The sequence below is a fragment of the Podarcis tiliguerta genome, assembly GCF_965153285.1.
Source record: "Podarcis tiliguerta genome assembly, chromosome: 6".
Taxonomy (NCBI): Eukaryota; Metazoa; Chordata; class Lepidosauria; order Squamata; family Lacertidae; genus Podarcis; species Podarcis tiliguerta.
The window spans coordinates 61,164,008-61,182,619 of NC_139539.1; the positions used below are offsets into that span (position 1 = coordinate 61,164,008).

The 18,612-nt window shown below is 41.7% G+C and overlaps 1 protein-coding gene across 1 annotated transcript in view; it reads left to right on the forward strand.

Annotated features, from left to right (window-relative positions):
- The first annotated feature begins 1,352 nt into the window (after positions 1 to 1,352).
- IL12RB2 (interleukin 12 receptor subunit beta 2) overlaps positions 1,353 to 18,612 on the forward strand; it is a 29,092-nt gene continuing 11,832 nt past the window's right edge. The window contains exons 1-10 of the mRNA XM_083448299.1: positions 1,353 to 1,448; positions 6,600 to 6,769; positions 7,343 to 7,461; positions 8,208 to 8,247; positions 10,131 to 10,402; positions 11,309 to 11,423; positions 11,914 to 12,101; positions 13,395 to 13,537; positions 14,822 to 14,960; positions 16,445 to 16,524. Of these exons, the coding sequence (XP_083304425.1) occupies positions 7,404 to 7,461; positions 8,208 to 8,247; positions 10,131 to 10,402; positions 11,309 to 11,423; positions 11,914 to 12,101; positions 13,395 to 13,537; positions 14,822 to 14,960; positions 16,445 to 16,524 (1,035 nt within the window). The 5' untranslated portion in view covers positions 1,353 to 1,448; positions 6,600 to 6,769; positions 7,343 to 7,403. The remainder of the gene's footprint in view (positions 1,449 to 6,599; positions 6,770 to 7,342; positions 7,462 to 8,207; positions 8,248 to 10,130; positions 10,403 to 11,308; positions 11,424 to 11,913; positions 12,102 to 13,394; positions 13,538 to 14,821; positions 14,961 to 16,444; positions 16,525 to 18,612) is intronic.

An 18,612-nucleotide genomic window follows, 5' to 3' on the forward strand; every position in this document is an offset into this window, starting at 1 on the left:
CACTGTGTATTCTTCTTATTTTCTTTGTCACTGTGTTGTACTCGCATTCTAAAATCACTTTCTTCAAACAACTTCAGTAATTACAAATGGAATAAAAATGGACTTTTTCCAATCCCACTTAGTAAAAGATGAGGGCTAATTCAGACTTGCATTTGACCTGTACCTAGAAAGCACAAGACAAGTGGGAAACAATTCAGACCAGGGCTTTCTAAGCACACCTGGTTTTGCCCTTGCTCTGCTGCTTTCCCCAGGAAAACCAACTCTAGCGCTAAATCAGAACAAATGTCAGTCCTAAGAAAATCTGATTGATGTTTGCTCCAATTCAGCAAGAAAGATCAGGTTTCCGCAGGGAAAAGTAGTGGGGCAAGGGCAAATCTGGAAGAGCACAGAGTTGTCTTTCTGAACTTGATTAATTTACTAAGAAATAAATCAATTGGAACAATAGATGAGAAAATAACCAGTGACATATGTTTTGAAAAGGATGGAGAGGATAAATTGCCATTAGACACACAAACATACACAAAATGGGTCTATAGGTTCTGAAAGATTAACATGTTTGTTCAAACAGTTGCGAGAATGTGACCTGAAATGCAGAATATGGATTATGAGTTGTGTTGGTTCCCAAACAAAACTTGGGAACGTGTATTGTTTTTGGTTGTTTTTAATCAATGAAACAGGAAAGAATCACGATCTTGCTAATGTAGGGTTCGAGCCCCCCATTAGGCAAAAGAGTCCAGCATTGCACCTTTCCAACTCTGCAGTTCTATCATTCTTTGATCCCATCCCAAATGGAAGATAGATGCACCATGAAGGAACTTCCTGAATAGCAGGAATTGTTATTCACATCACAGATATGCAGTGCCAATGAGAAGAAACTAGTGCGATGCTAAACTGCAGCACTGACCTGCCCCCCCCCTTTTTAACGAATGATTTAAAACCTCACTATCAAGTTGGTTTATAACTTGCTCCTTTCCTTCCCTTTCCTAAAAAGGAATTACTTAGCACCTCATGATTAAAGTTGGTTTATGAAATATATTAGAACAGCGACTGCTCAAGAGGTGGGAGGGGGAGAGAAAGTGCAATGAAAGGGTAAAAGAAGCCACAGTTTTAATTTTTATCCCCATTCACCGTTTTGTAGCCTGAAGCCAACCAGGTCTGACAGAGAAAGCTGAATGGGGGGAAATAGTCACCTGGGACTGAGTGAGGCTCAAGGCACCTTTCGTGCAAATGTGGCTGTACATGGCACCTTACTGACAAGAAACAGAATTGTCAGGTGGTGAGTGAGGAAGCCAGTATGGGCGGAGAGAGGGAGACTGATGTCTAAGCAGGCAGGAACTTTGACTGCTGCTTTCACACAGACACACACACACAGCGCTCTAAGCAGCTTCTGTGAGGCCAGCCCATGAGGTGCCGATGGGAAGAGGAACTTACATCTGCAGTGAACCGGGGTGAGTTGCCGCATAGATGCAGATAATAGATATATACTTTTTTTCTGGGGGGACGACGCAGGGGTATGCATACTCCGAAACATTTTGTGAATCTTTGTACTTTTGTCCATTTACTGTATTTATTTTTCCTGGTTTGAACTATAAAATGGTGATTTTGAGTCGCAATGAGAGTACCCCTAAACATTTTTTAAAAGAAAAAATAGCCCTGGATATATAACTGAAAAGGAAGGGGAAGAAGGAGCTCGTATTTGCTTGGCACCTGAGGAGAAATCAGGGACATAAGCTTCCTTACTGGGCAAAAGTATAGTGGCTTGCTCCCCCTCATTTTTTTTAAGCAGAAAGAAGCCAAATTGTTCCCTCTGATTCCATAGTAAGATCTATGGTTTTAAAATAGAGAGTCCTATTTGGTTCACAGAGTCATTGGGTATGGGTTTAGAGCCCTTCTTGAACATAGTGCAGGTAAGGTCCCAGCTGGGAATGGGCAGTGCCCACAGAAATGCTACAGCTCCTGGTGTATCAAAACTTTTGCTAAAGAGAAAAGTTGAGGAGTGGAGAAGGAGTCAGAAGCATGTACATAAGCAGTGGAGATGCCTTGCCAAAGAATCAAACAGGTGAACAAGGCATGGAAATGCTCTACTTCACACCTTGTGTGGAAGCAGCTCTCTTAAGGGAGAACTTGTAGGAGGGAATAGAGGCCCTTTCCAAAAGCTTTCCAAATGCTTTTTTATTTAATTTAATTTTTTAATTAAGCTAGCCTTGAGCCAGTACAATAAACTAATTGCACCAAGTGGATAAGCCAGGTTAAATGGTGTTGCAGTGGATTCATGTTTCAAAAATCTCTAAATGGTGTGTGTATATTTCCCCCCCCCCAAAAAATAAAAAAAGATGAAATGCAGAGCCTACAAATAATGCATTGTTTTTAAAATAAAAAGTTTTGTAAACTATCAGGACACTGATGTGACAGGAGATTTGCTGGTGTTTGCCATTTCACAAATGATTTTGGGGGAGATGGGGGTGCTGAGCCCACTAATTTTGCCTTAAATAAATCTAAGTGGTGCAGGCATGGGGCAGAGAGGAGCTCATTATTATAGTATGATCGCTATCCAAAAAGTGCCCACCTAGTCTTCATACAGCTGGGTAACAACTGCAAAGTTAATAATAAATCAGTGGAAAAGTCCCTGGCAATGATGGGGAAGCTGTTCTAGGCAGGTGCTTCATGGCAAAGGACTCAGTTGAAAGAGCAAGGGGCCAAGGAGAGATGAGTTTGCTGTGCAAAGCATGGCTGCAGCAAGAAGCAGGGGGTGGGAGATGATCAGCAGGACAAAGTGATTTCAAAGTGAAGACTAGAACATTAAAGCTGCTATACAAATCAGGGTATCACTTGCGTGTGTCTGTGTGTAAGACGTAGTCAAAGATTGGGGAATGTGGAAGATTACCAAGCAGATTCCGTTTTAAGAAATGTGTAGTACTGAAAAGGAATGCCTCAAATTCCCTGATCCCTTTACGAAGGATTTAAGCATTTGAAAACCCCACAGCTGAATGCACATCTTCTTTGTTCTCAACTCTTCCCCTCTTTATCACAAATGTAACAATTTTAAAAATCATTTGTATGCCCACTTTCTTGTTTAATTCTCCTCTTGATGAAGTTGGTATAACTGGCACTTGCAAACAATTGTTGTTGCTCCCACAATTTTTCCTTCCGTAACAATCCCATTTGTGAAAAGTACTTTTTCTTTATTTTTAGGTTTCTATATTGTTTAGAGGGTGTGGAGAGAGAGGGAAAGAGGTTACAGTCTGTGCGTAGATATATTTGAAGATCAGAGGAGCTTTATAAAGCTGCTGCCTTATATTGCCCCACAACTGGTTTCTCACTTTCCCATCCTCACTCCCCTCTAATTTTTACATTAGGAAAGGACCATGGCCCAGTGGGACAAGATCTGCCTTGCATGCAGAAAGTCCAAGGTTCAAGGTTCTGGGGTCTTCAAGTAGGGCTTGGAAAAACACTTTCCTGAAACCCTGGACAGCAGCTTCCAGTTGATGTAGGCCAGGCATAGGCAAACTCAGCCCTTCAGATGTTCTGGGACTACAACTCCCATCATCCCTAGCTAACAGGATCAGTGGTCAGGGATGATGGGAACTGCAGTCTCAAAACACCTGGAGGGCCGAGTTTGCCTATGACTGATGTAAGCAGTACTGAACTAAATGGAGCCATAGTCTGACACGCTATAAGGCAGCTTCCTATGTTCTCATAGCATTGGTGGACTTGGAGACAGTATGGTACCCAGTAGGCTTCTGGGTATATGGTTTCAGGCAAAGGGACATATGATTCTAAAGACAGAATTCCATGAATTGGTCCCCACTGGAAGAATTCCAAAGAGGATCAGTTGATATTTTCCGACTTAAACCTGTGAGGTATTTTCCTTTGCTTCCCTCAACAAACTGCCTACATTAAAAACAATTCTTGTAAAAAGGAATCACACTTCTTTCTTGTAAATGGCCTGGACTGCTCACTCATCCATTTCTGAGTGCTTGACAGAAAAAGAAACCAAAAAGAAAAGCAATTCATCTGGTTTGCTTTGTTACCTGACGTATCAACCTGAACAAGCCAGATAGCCATGCACCATCTCCCAAAGAGACTGTGGGAACAAGATTTAATGAATAAATTTATATTCCTTCCTGATGGTGAAAGAAAAGGCTCAAAAAGAAGGTCCAAATTTCCTACAAACAACAATTTTCTACAGTGACTGTGGAGCTGGAAGCAGTCTGTAGTAATCCCACTAAGGCGATCATTTTATGCTGTTGTAGACAGCAATGTGCAATAGTGGCAGGACCAGTGATATTTGGTGTGGAGACACTAAGGAGAACACAAGACCATCCTTACCTTCATTTTGGAAATGCTGGAGGATGTGGAAATATAAAATATAGCACATTATTGAAGTACTACTATTACATAATACTTTTGTTGGCAAAATATCCTCCATTTCAGTTCTATTTTTCTAGAAAAAGAGTTGCCGGAACTCACCACAAATGCCTCCCCTGTTCTCTTAGAATGGCAATGGCACCCACTTGAGAGATGCCGGAACTTAGTTCTGGTGAGTTCCTGCTGGGGAAAAAAGCCCTGCCCTATTTGGTTGCTCCTGCCTCCCTCCCCCCCCCCCAAAACAACTGTACTCAGTGACGGTATTGTCACCCACATGAGATGGCTTAGATATTCAAAGGCGACATAATTAAACCATTTTTGTTCTTGGCACACAAGCTATTTTCCTTTCTCTCTAGCTGGGTCCTGTAATTCTGAAATGTTAACAGAAATCTGTTAAACCTGTTTGAGCAGATGTGGGGAGGGAGGGACTGATATTGTACACACAGAGACACACAAAGTGAGCGGTGTTGACTCTCTTGTCATACCAATTCAAAATCTCTGGAGAAACTATCATGTGCCCAGAATGCCAGCATAACGGAACACAACCGGTGGTGTATGGTTACATAAAAAAAGAACACACTGCAGTGTAGCCAGAAATGTCATTTAAAGCTTTTTCCAGTCACAGAAGGGATGTTTCTGACTTACAGATTAGCACTGTGTGAGAAAAGAGGAGCATCCAGAAAAGTAGGTTGTTGTTTCCCTCCCACATTTGCACAAGTTCCAGAGTAAGGCTTCTGAAAAGCCAGTTCTTAATATATTCTTTTCTAAATGGACACTTTATACTTATATTTTCCTTTTTCACAATTTTTATATTGTAACACAAAATAGTATGGGGAACCATTGGTTTTCCACATGTTGCTGAACTACCACTATCATTCCTGGTCATTGGCCATACTGGCCGGGGTTGATGCGAACTGTAGCCCAACAACTTCTGGAGGGCCAAATGTTCCCACCCCTATGTTAAATAGCTCATTGTCTGAAAACATTAATGGTACACATTTAGCTTTAGATCCATGTGGGTTGACTGAATTTTCCTTCTTGTTGATTCAGGTCAATTATACATTCACACTTTCACTGTCAAAAAGAGACCTGTGCAAATGATGATTATAATAAATGAAAAAAATCCAATTTGTTACCGTTATTATCATTATTATTTATTAATTTTTTTAAACTGCCTTTTAAATGCGACTCATTTACAAACGTACCATAAAAACAGCTTTGCATCATTAAAAAAAGTACCAGAAATAATAACTAAAGATAGATTTAGTAACAAAATGAACACCTAAAGGCAGAGACATTTTCATCCAGCTAAAAAGGCTTTTCGAAACAAAAATGTATTTGTTTTTTCCAGAAGGTATAGATAATGAACACCTGTTCTAGTTCAACATTACTAGTTAAGTTGTTACATTTTTATTGCCAATTATATTACCTATGGCACAAAGCATATGAAAGCAGAAGTAATTTTTGCAGACAAAAACAACTTTTGAGGAACTTTTCCATTTGTGCAGATTTCTGCTGACAATACTCCCCAATTAAGTATACATATGATTCCAATTGGATTCATTTGCACTTGCAATTCCTCTGAAAGATTCAAAGATCAATTCATGTATATTGTACCTTTTCTCGTAATGTGTAATCTAAGTTATTTCAGCACAGCAAACAAAATAGAATGGGACTGCTGCTCTTTAACAACCCTTCACAGTCCTAACCTGGCCCCACTATTCTTGCTCTTCCACCTCACAAGCCTGCAGAGGCCAACAAAACCCTAATTTTGCCCCTTGGCAGGTAAGGGGTGGCAACCATTTCAATGGTTCCACCATACATGAATATAGACCACAAGTGAGCAAACTATAGCAACTGCATCCAATGCAGCACTGATACTTCTTTGGTTGTATGGCTTAAGGGAAAGGTTTCCCACCCAACTAACTGACAACAAATTAGGAGGATCCAGTTGTGTGTGTAGCACACTAAAGTAAGAAAGTAATTACCGGTACTTTTATTTGCTTTTCAGAACTGGCTGTAGCTGGTCTACTGTACAAAATGAATCAGTAAATATCATTAGACAATAACCCCATTAAACCCAGTGGGGTATATCACATAGGATCTGTGGTAACCATGGTGAAAATGGAAGCAAGACAGTCTATATCTGAAGTATACTTATATCTTGTAGTGATTTCATGCTCTTTACTGCAGCTTGTAAAAAAGTGAATCAATTGCCCCCCAAACCTCAGGCTTTTATATACATTATTTACACAATGAGTCCCGTCTGATTGGCTGATTCTGCTTCCCTCCTGGAGCCTGATTGGTCTTTTCCTGCAGGCCAATCAGTTGTTGCATTCTAGGATTCTACTTGCCTATTGTTCTAGGATCCAAGGTTAGTACATAACAATATCCTGGATTAGTTAATCCAAAACATCTTCATCTCTGGGTCTGCCTGCCACCAGCAATGTGATTTTTGAAAGAAGGAAGGTTGCCCACTGCCCTGACTCAGGCACCCTCTTTTCAGAGAGGACCTGGCAACTCTAACGCTATGAGCAGCACATTTTGAAAAAAATCAGCACTAGGATGTTTATCTGAGTTGATGCAACCCAAAGGCTGCTATGACCTTTGGAATGATTCTGTTTCTCTGTTTTTGTTTAAGCACTTGTGCTTCCAGAAAAGACAGAGAAGCAGCAGCAGTTGGTCACGAACCAGAAAAGAAACCCAAGAAATATTGCTCATGAAAGGCAAAATTAAAAAATTACAAAGAGCTGGGGAATCCCTAAAATTAGGCCCTGCTGCTAGAATGAGCTTCATGTTTTATTGTAACTGTCTTGTAAAATCCAGATGCTCAACGTTGCACTGAAAAGTCCCAGGAGCTTGGGATGTGGTGGTGGAGAAGCTCTGCCTTCCTGTTCTGAGAAGTAGAAAAGATCCCTCAACCCCATTACCTTTGATGAGTAGCTAAAGGGTTATTCCCCCTCCCCCACCACAGAGATTTATTTGTTTGTTTTAAAACAGGGCAAGCAAACCCCAGCAAAAACCCATGCATCAAGATGTTCTTCACGGCACATGTTCCCTTAAAGGTTTGGCTTTTAGTACACATGGGAATAGGTAAGTATTTATAATCCCAAACAAATGCAGTGGCTTCACTATTTGGGGTTGGGGGGGATCCTTGGCCCAAACACCCTCAGTAGGATTCCTAAACCTAGAAGTGTTCTGTGCATGGCAGGCGCAAACATGAGAATCTTCTCATGAAGATGCTCCTACCAAGTAAGATGATTGGCTCCCTTTGGCCCAGTACAGTCTACTCTGACCTATTGCAAGTCCCAAAGGCTTTAGGCAGAGGTCTCTCTCATCACCTGCTGTCTAACGTGCTTTTAACTTGGAGGTTTCAGAGGTTAAGCCTAAATCCTCATGAATGCAAATAACATGGCCTGCTATCACCGTGATGCATAGTACCATCCCCAGCAGGGAGTGATGAGCATAACAACATAAGGAGTGCCTGCTGGATCAGGCCAGTGGCCCAGTTAGTCCACCATCTTGTTTTCCCAGTGGTCAACTAGACACCTATGGAAAGCCCGCAAGCAAGTCCTGAGCCTTCTCGCCTCCTGCAGTTTCCAGACACTGGTATTCAAATGCATACTGTCCCCAACCAACCTTTTATCAGGCTTCCACTAAATCCCAGTCTCAGCACCCTTTGGGGACTACTGTCTTTGCCACAGTGAGTTTCCATCTGTTAAGAAACCTTGCCCATTTGGGGGGGGGGGGGACTGCATGTTCTGGGGGGAAAACTCTTCCTTTTATTTGAACTGTTCTATCAGAAAGCATCACATTTTTCTTTCCTTTTCTCAATCTAGGAGTACATTTTGGGAGCTCAGTTGCTTGCATCAGTAAACAGTTGAGTAGCATTGCTCTCTCGCTTTCTCTCTCTCTCTCTAAAACGAATATTCTGTTTATGTATTAGGCTAAAAACATTGTTAAGAACCACCCATCAGAGTTCCTAATTGTATATCACTCTGCAGAGCCGATACATAGATTTACCTACTAGGAACTGCATATTGACTGTGGGGCCTATTACTGCAGCAATTGTAGTTGCAGATAAGCAGACAGGCTGAATTATCTCTAAAGAACCTGTATTGATATTGACACAGGAACTACTTATGCCTTAAGGGATATGGTTATTTCATTTTCTGTAATTGTTTCCAGCCATTTTCAGTTGTGTGCGAGAGTGCAGGAATCTGCCCTATGGCCATATATACTTTACAGTTTATTGAGAAGTCCTTCTACAATAAAATGGCTCATTTGTTGCTTTTGATCGCAAGTAGGGGCTCATCCAAACTTCCGTATGTCCCACAGCTAGGGTTGCCATGTTTTGAAGAAGAAGAAAAAATGAGGACACATTTGCCAGCAACTGGGGTAGGGGGGAGGGGATGTGTGAGCAGGGCCACGCCATGGTGGGGTGTGCATGGGAGTAACATTGGTGGGCACCAGAGAGTGACACGGGAAAATTCGGTGTCAAAGGAAACTCCCCGGACATTTTGGCAAATTCAAAAAATCTACCCAAACAGAAATTTAACTCTGAAAAAGAGGACTTGTCCTGGAAAAGGAGGATGTATAGCAACCCTACACAACTTTCCCACAGGAAAAACCACTCTTTAGCGCTGAATCGAAGCAAATGTCAATCAGGTTTTCCATGCATTGACATTTGCTCTGATTCAGTGCTAAAGAACAAGTTTTCCTGGGTGAAGGGGCAATGCGAACAGAAAACTGCTCAGACCCCCTACTTAGAAAGCACAGGGGAAGCCAAAAAATTAATGGACAAGCCCTAAATTAATTAATTAGGATCAAATCACTGGAAAATATAACTGTTCAAGCTAAAATGAGCACCAACTGTATTATTTCTGTATATACACTGAAAGAATTCACTTGCTCCCTACGTTGTAATTATATAATGTCAGACCTGCCAGGCACATACCGCATTTTCCCATCTATTAGATGCCCCCATGTAGAAGACACCCCCCCTATTTTGGGGGACTCAATTTTAAGAAATGGAGGGGAGATGGCCCAAAGTTGGACATGGTTTTTGAGTAAAAAAAACCTTGTCTAATACGCAGAAAAATACAGTAGTTGTAGAAGGGATCATTTCCCCTTAATCTCCTTTCTTCACAAGAAGCAAGGCTCAGTCCCCCTCCAAACCCCATGGAATCTGGCTGCCCTGAGAGACACAGGAATTCATTGCAAGGGAAACAGACACCTGTAGGTGGGGGTTTTCTGATCGTCTGCCTGAATCTAAAGAATGATGGAAGCAAAAGCAGCAGGCATGCTGGTAGCACAGGGTTGGGTGTGTGCAATTAGTTATGTAAAAGGCTAGACAAGAGGACCTGGAAAGCCCAGACCTGTGTCTAGAAAGCACGGAACAAAGTTAAGTGTGGGCGATGGGGATCCCCTGTGAAGGGGATGAAATTGATCCCACCATTCTGCAGCTGATCAGTCATCTGAGAGAGGGAGTTTTCTTCCCAATCACAGCATGCTGGACTGGCAGGTTTAAACCTTAATTCTAAAGTTTAGCAGTATATGGTGACAAAAATATCCTTTCATTTGGGGGGGGGGGTAACAGCTGTCAGCATCAGGATGGTTGCTCCAGACACCCTGATTTAGAACACATCTCTCTTACCATATAAAGGCAATATGTGAAGCAATTTTCCATTGCGGTATTCAAAGTTGATTAAGTTTCCAATAAATTATTGCAGCACATGTCATGTTTGTTTCCTGCATTATAGGGGAGGCATGAATGCTAGTGACACAGTCGTGTCAAATGGATCAACTGTGATTCTGTCCTGCTGGCTAAACAACAGTGGATCATCTAGCAATTTGCAGAGCAAACATACAATAACTATTTTACACAACCACTCAGCAGTAAGCAGCAGCTCTGGCTTTTTGGTCAGTGCTCACATTTCACAGCACACATTTGGGAGGCAGACATTCAAATGCCAACGGAGTTCTCCGCAGGGAAGGAAAGTGATCGTATGTGGAGTTTACGTCGATGTTGGAAGTAAGGAGGTGCTTTTGTCTGTAAGTGTTTTGCCGGTGTTCACAGACAATATGTGTGTGTGCAAACAAAAAATATATAATATAACACGGCAGCAAGGATGGCAAAATCAAGAGACTCTGGTGCCTTTCACTCAATAACTTTCATTTATTGAGGAATGGAATGTTGTGTCATAGAAAAATGAGGTATTATTCTTTCCATATACTTTTTTTTTAACCCAGTCGGGCTTTTCACAGAGACATCCCTGGATTGCGCCCAGCAGCACAATCCAGCTAGAAGTCAAGCATTTATAAATCCCATTCTCAATCAAAGAGATTTAAGCCAGTGATTTACTTTCCCATTGAAATCAATGGGACATAGCTTGGGGTAGTCATTCCATATTTTCAGACCTGTGTAAAGGGAGGGGGGAATCTTATTTTTTCAGCTATTTTATTCTTTAGTAATATTATATTGTGCACCGAACTCTTAGCATAAAAAGGGCATCAGACTCAGGGCATTCCTTGCCCCCCACTTTCTTTTTCTTTTTGCGATAGATTTACTGTTGTGCAGCATGACTTTCCTCAAGGCATTTTTTTTTGTTGCAGGGAGAGAGTGTTTTACAAGCACTTTTGCACCAGGCAAAATCTGATCATCGCTAGATATCCATCCCCCCCTCTATGCCTCTTTACCATTCATTCATTGATGGACTCTGAATTATGCTTTAGAACTTTGGGTCAGCAGCACAATCCTATTTTGCACTTAACACTTTCTCCTAATAAAAATAATGAAATAAGCAAATATGAACTCTTTACAAACATGTAATCTACAGGCCTATTTAATTAAGAATAAATGGATAAATACAAGTCCTAGATGCCAAAGGAAGGATTCATATTAACAAATATTAAGCCACTTACGTTGTCTCCTTTTAAGTTCCTCCAGCCCAGCCCAAAAATATACTCTGCATTCAGCATGGAAAGGATGGAAGTACTATTTGCACTTGGGATAAAGGACACTATACCTACCTTGATACTAACTATACATTACAGTAAGTCTCACTTGTGTCTCAGTTTTTACTGTATTCCTGTTCACTTGCACCTGCCTGTTGCCTGAGTTCTTGCTACCTTAACCTCCTAAAGCCCCACCACCACCAGCATATTGCACTTGTGCTGGAGACATGTCTCCTTGTGAAAGCACCTTGTGAAAGTGTCCACAAATGGACTTGCATGTATTGTTTTGTACTGTTTCCTTCTAGGATTTTCTTGCTACTTTCTGAACTACTTTGTGGGTTGCTAATTGTGTCATCTGCTATGGCCCCAACTCCTGGACCTAAGCAGCTCTGGGTTCAGATCATGTAATCTGCTTAACAGAAGTGTCAATTGACTGTACTGTATATAATATGGTACTGAGCAGTATTCCATTAACTGTCGCACAATGTTTTATGGGTGTGAAATTATTCTAATCTCAGCAACAAAGCAACATTCTTTGAGGGTAGAAAAGGGATGACCTATTCATCCAGGTTTATCTTTCTATTGCAGGCTAACAAATGGAAACACCAATGAAGCAACAGTATGGAAAGATGAAAGGAATCAAAATAGCTCATATGGCTCAGTAGAGCTCAGAGTGAAGTTGAATTTTCAGTCCACCTATACAGTTGTCATCAATGCCACCAATGGACTGGGAAAGGTTTCTTCCCAACCAATTCAATTCACATTAATTGACATAGGTAAATGTCAGGAATTTGCCTCCATTAAATTCATATTATTTGGCTGGCACTCCAAAGGCTTTCTAGAGAGTATTTGTTTGGGTGCAATTTCCTTTCACCCACCAAAAAGCCAATGAAACAAAAGAAACCTGTGCCAAAATTCACTTGGTCAGTGGCAGAGGTGCCAGCTTGAATAAAATATTGGGGGCGGGGCAGATAAGCCCCACCCACATAATCAATTACAAGACACAGCACACACACACACTATTTGAATGACAATGCCCGTCAACTTTGGGGTGGCCTGGCCCCCTCAAATATTTTAGGGAGGGCGCGAAAGGACCTTGCCCCCTAGGATTTGGCTCCTACCGTCAGTGGTGATTTTTTGCTTTCTTGTCTAAACGGCAGGCTCCCACTCTATCACAGTATATCAGAAATAGGGGGGTTGTGTGCACAATTGTTCAGAAGTGAAATTAAATGCTGTATACAGAGAATGACGTGTTAAACTCGGACTACAGTTCAGTAGTTAACTTGTGAGAACGGCAGTATTATTAATCAGCACTGACTCACACACGAAACATTGAATCATCTTTTTTTATTAAAAAAAAAAGCCTTAATTGCAGAGTTCCCATATGAGTGAGTCATGTGAAGAGGGAGGACTTCACGTAGTGGCCATATTGCTTAGCATGTTTTTGAAAAAGCACATGGTGGCAAAGTCCTTTGCAGTGGAACCTGCTTGTTTCCATTAAAATCTGACGCCCATAAAGAGAAAAAGAGGTGCTGTTTATCTTTTAGATTTGTTAGCCACCTGTACTCCTAATTGTCCCAAGTAGAGATATAGTTAGAATAATAGGTTATCAAGAACAGTGATATATAGCAGTGGGAATAAAGAACAGTTGGAGGTGAAAATGCAGAGGGGCTAATGCATGCCAGCACATATCAGCATTTTACCAGTCAGTCATTTGTATTTGACTGGTACATCTGTTATTTATTTTTGTGAGGGTGTGGGGGAAAGGAGTTGGACTCTGTCTTCTTTAAATGAACATGGTCAAGGCTCCCCATGTCATACAGTTGACCAGGCAGCTCCTACTGCAGCAACAGGAATGGACTCATAAAATAGCATACGTTGCTGGACGCAATATGTTTTCACGAGCAGTTCCCAATCCAGCAGAGGGGTCTATAGCTCATTCCTCAAAAAATAAGGATCACTAGTATAAGCTTTCTGCGTATGGCCACTGGCAATTTCAAGAATACTAACTTCTGTGTTTTCATTTATTTCATTTCCTTCAAATGTAATTTTTGGTCTCCATAAATCAGTGAAGCCACGTGCACCCGTGAACCTCTCAGTAGCATTTGATGGTTTTGATGCAAGAAACTGCAGCATTTCGTGGCAAGATCAACAAGAGGCACAACACTTTAGATTAAGATACCAACCAATGAACAGCAGCTCTTGGACCACGGTAATGTCTTCTAAATGTATTCTTGTATTACTAAATGGCAAAACAACTTGGTTGTTTACAAATTATTTAGAGTAATGTAAATTCCTCTTTCCATACCCAAGCTAAGCAATCCATACTGAAGGAATTAAGAACATGTTATACAGAATTAAGTTTTGGATATTTATCTCAGAATTACTAGACTTGGAATATCTCCCAGGACAACCTGCTCATAGATGATCCTGTGTATACATACTTGTTTGAACACTGCAAGGATGAAAAAGAAGCAGCATAGAAAAATATGGTTGGTGTGTACACAACACACACACTTCAAATTCTGCAGTCATCCTAGTTTCAGATCAGGAACAGGCAACTTTGCATAGACTCACAACCCAGTTACCAACTTAGCTCATACTTCTAAATGGATTTCTACTGATAGAAGCAAGGAACCTAGAAGTTCCTGGGCACTAGGCTCCTCTATACATTTCTTCGCCATTTTATAGGCCTACAGATAATATGTAAATCTTGCATTCATAGAGTTCATCATAGTAAAAGCAGTACTGCATTTAGAGAAAGGTTTTGGGCTGATGTCCAGGGCCCCTGTCAGCAGAAGGAAGAGGAGGGCCCCTAAACACAGAAGGGCTGTCCTAAAACACTCTTAAGGAAATGAAGCGAAAGTCCATTAGCATCTAAAGCAGGGGTGGCTAACCTTGTTTGGACTCCAACTCCCATCAGCCCAAGCTAGCATGACCAACAGCCAGGGACGACGGAAGCTATGTGTCTGAAGTGCCACATTCTCACCACCCCAATGCAAATAGATGCCCCCACCAGGATCATGAGGTCTAAAATTACCTAAATGTACCACCACCAAGCATAAGGTAAAAAATCATGTGATTCTCCAGGTGACAGTGAAAGAAATGACCTCACAACCTGCTGTTCCATTCAACTTTAATGGGTTAATGAGGTGCTAATGGCGCCAACACTGCTAATTACTCCTCAGTTACACACACTCTGAAGAGACAGGATGAGAGCTTGTGGTAAAGGAGACGCACCATTCGTTCCATTCAGCAATTAGTAGTATACAGTACTGTGATCCTGTATTGACCTAGCAAAGTGTTTCCCAAACTTAGGGTCTCCAGCTGTTTTTGGACTAGAACTCCCATCATCCCTAGCTAGCAGGACCAGTGGTCAGGGGTGATGGGACTTGTAGTCCAAAGACAGCTAGAGACCCACGTCTGGGAAACAGTGACCCAGCACTTGGTTTAGAAAACAGTTTTGATGCTCACTGTATTTTCCTTTTCATTCAAGCTTGAAAATATAAACAGCAGAAGATATTATCTACATGACCTGAAGCCAGATACAGCATATGAATTCCAGGTTTCCTGCAGGTTCCTGCCCAACACAGGATTATGGAGTGACTGGAGTATGTTGTTTCAAACAGAAGCAGGTGATACAATTTTGAAATGCCCAGCATTTATTTTTGTACCTATGTAGAAATCAGCTACGGATAACACATTCATGCTTGCAGCCAAACTATCATCTCATAGGAATTCGGTGAGGAATAGAAATAATATTCATATGGCCTGGAGACCCAAGCAACAAAACAAGACATAAGAAAGAAATATTTTTCTCTGTTCAGTGAAACAGATACACAAGACTAGATCAGAAGAATCAAGGGTCTATAGTGAAAAGCTCTCATAGCAGTCATCACAAATCAGCAACAATACATGCAGAATACCCACTAACACGGCAAGGATGCGGAACCAATGTTGTGTGGCCTACACAACAGAACTTCCCAGCCTTGTCCTCTCCCTGCAGGCTCCAATATCTGTCCCGGAGGGTCCTCCAAGCCTCTAGAGCAGATTTTGAGGGTATACGGGGGGCTGCAAGAGGGAAGTAAGAGGAGAAGGTTCCACTGCAGGAGTAAGTCTGATGCATGAGCACAACAGCCTTTGGCCAGTCTGAAAGGTATTCAGATTCTAACATTCAAGACCTGCTTCATACTTATAAAAAACATTGTCCACTTTCCTTCAAACTGGACCATCGCACAGAACCATGCCACAAAGTCTTCATTTCCTCTGTGACTTAGAAAACTTTTAGCAATGATTTGTAGCTATGGCAATTTGTAGCTTATGGTCTTTGATGTCTTTGTGGGTTTCTGTCAAGCACAGAAAGACGTTACTATAAATTGTCACCCTTGCATCACTGACCACTAGTGACATAATCAGTTCCTGTCAATGACAGATGCAGCAAGAGGTGTGAACGTCTCCCTCTCACCCCTTCGTGGCAACTGACATTTTATAGTAGTACCTGCAAACCTTTTAAAAGGGCTTGGAATAAATGGAGGATAAGGGTATCAATAGCTACTAGCCATGATAGCTATTGCTGCCTCTGGAATCAGAGACAGCATGCATTTGTTTGACAATTCAACAGTGAGAGAGGGCTGTTGCCCTCATCTCGGTTTAGGGGCTTCCCAGAAAGATCTGGTTGGTTTCTGTGGTAAACAATGCCATAGGTCAGCATGGAGAACTAGCCAAAAAATTGCTCTGGTTGTAGAGGAAGTAATAATACAGTTACCCAAGAAAACAGAGTAAAGATGGCGAAATAAGGGGAGGAAGCAACAACACATGATGATTATGCCATTCAGGCACATCACCATTCCACTATCCCCCCCCCCCCCCGCTTGATCCAACAGTGGCCCAACCACCATGACATCTTTTGGATGAAAATATTCATTTGGCTAGGTCATGGTTAGGTGAAGTGCAGGGGGGCTTTTATAGTTGCTTGCCAGGCAACTACACCAACCTACCTCATTCTTCAGTGGGGACCCGCTACTATATAAAACAACTCTTCCTTCCCATTTGTTTTCTATGTGCTGTCCAAATCAACTATGCAATGTGTTATAAAGCTCTTCTTTCTCCTTTCATCCAGTACCACTTCAGCCAATTGATGTCTGGTATTTAATGGAAGATGTGTCTTCTGAAATGCAGAATATCACACTTTTTTGGAAGGTAAGAATATCCATGCACCTATACCGTTTTGAGGGTGTTGCTGTATGCGTATCTAAACCAAAAGCATAATAGTTCTTTACCCTAATTTAGGGGTGGGAAATCTGTGGCTGCCCAGGTTTTGTTGGGACTACAACTGCCAAGCTGGCTGGGGTTGATGGGAGTTGGGTAAGCGACCCCATTACTGCATTAGAAAAGCAACTCCTCTTCAAAGAGCAAAAGTACATAGCAGAGTTCCCAATTTCTCTGGATCCGCTGACATTCCATAGAATAGTGAGCTGCCAAAGGGTGGTGTAATAGTTGGCCTGTTAAAACTTGACTGGAGAGACCTGGGATTGCATCCCTGATAAGCCATATGGCATGACTGCAATCCTATGAATAGCTTGCCCCATTGAATTCAGTGGTGCTTTTGGTGGCCTAGGTGTAACTTGTAAAACACATCAGGTTGAATTCAAGGAAGTTGTAGCCAGAAGAGACCCATTAAAATTGATGGGCCTAAATTAGTCATTTCCATTCATTTCAACAGGTCCACTTTGAGTTTGACTAACATGGCATACAACCCAAAAAAAGACCTTTTCCTAGTGGAAATGCAACATTTGACTTTTCATTGCAAATGCACAGAAGAAATAAGTACATAGAAGTACAAAACACAGAGAAGTACAAAGAAGTGCTACCATTTAAACCACTAACATGTAGTATGAGAATGAGGGAAATAATCAAGGGCTCGGGACTGATTTCCTTTGATGAGGATCCAACTCTAGGTGCCTCCAGATGAGGCGTGTTTAAATACTTAGCATTCATCCTTACTTACTGGCACAAAGTTTACATGTTGGTTAGACTAGGTCTGATCTCCATGAAACACTCATTCTGATTTCTTTAGAAAGTGTTACACATCATCTTGTTGATAATTCATTCATCCCACATTTTCAATGCATTTCCCTGTCACTTTCCAAACTGCAAGAAGTCTTTTCGCATATGTGGTTTTGCACTAGGGTAACAGAGCACCTGAATCCACTTTAAATGCGCAAACTTAAAGTTCTGGAATGTGCTTAAATCCCCACCTCAAAATACATGCACCCTTCCTCCAAGCCAATCTCTCCACAAAGCAAACTTAGAAACTATGCACATGCCAGACCAATGAAGGTACATCAGTTGCTCCGGCAGATAACACCATTCCTGCCCTGAGAAAAGGCCATAAGCAAAGTTCTCTCCCCACATACCCACTTCCTGTTCCACTATACCACTGCCTTCCCCTCATTCCCCTCTGCTACTCAATTCTTAGTACAGCTTTGCTCAAACAAGCAGTTTCTTACCTGTTTTAGTTATTCACACTGAAAGCAGATTCTCATTCATACTGGCTGCTTCTTAGAAGAGAGGAAAGCCATGCTGCAGTTTCACCTGTGCTTTCTTCAGCTTGTGGTATTCTTGGTTCCACCCATTTGTCACCTTTGCCTCTGTTTGAGAGTTAAGAATCCTTAATGAGGCACACCCTACAATTCTACAATGAAATGCACTAGTAGACTATGATGTCTTTCCCTCACATTCCCTCTGAGAAGTTCAATAATGGCAATGTTTTGCTTCATAATACTAGCATCAAAACACACACACAAACACACACACACACGACTTCCCCAAATAATCCTGGAATTCTAAGTAGTTTAACAATCAATCCCTCTTCCCATGGAACTCTGGGAACTGTCGCTCTCTGAGGGGAGTTGGGGTCTCCTAACATCTCTCAGTACCCTTCACAAACACCAGCTCCCTGGGTTCTTTAAGGGAAGCCATGATGGTTTAAAGTAGCATGAAACTGCTTTAAATGTGAAGGGACATGGAGCCTCAATATAAGGGGAATTAATAAGGAGAGTTTGTATTTCATGTACCCAAGTCTGCTCTTAAATGAAAGTAGCCTGTGCCAAGCTAGTGAAGTATGCTCTTGACTAATTTTTTTTTGTCAAGAGCACTTTGAGAGGGGTTTTTTTTGGGGGGGGGGGGATATACTTGCTACAATTGGACCAGCCATGGGCCCACTTCACCTTCCATGAAATGCATTGTGGGAGGTGAAGCTTCTTACACACACACACTCAGCCACTT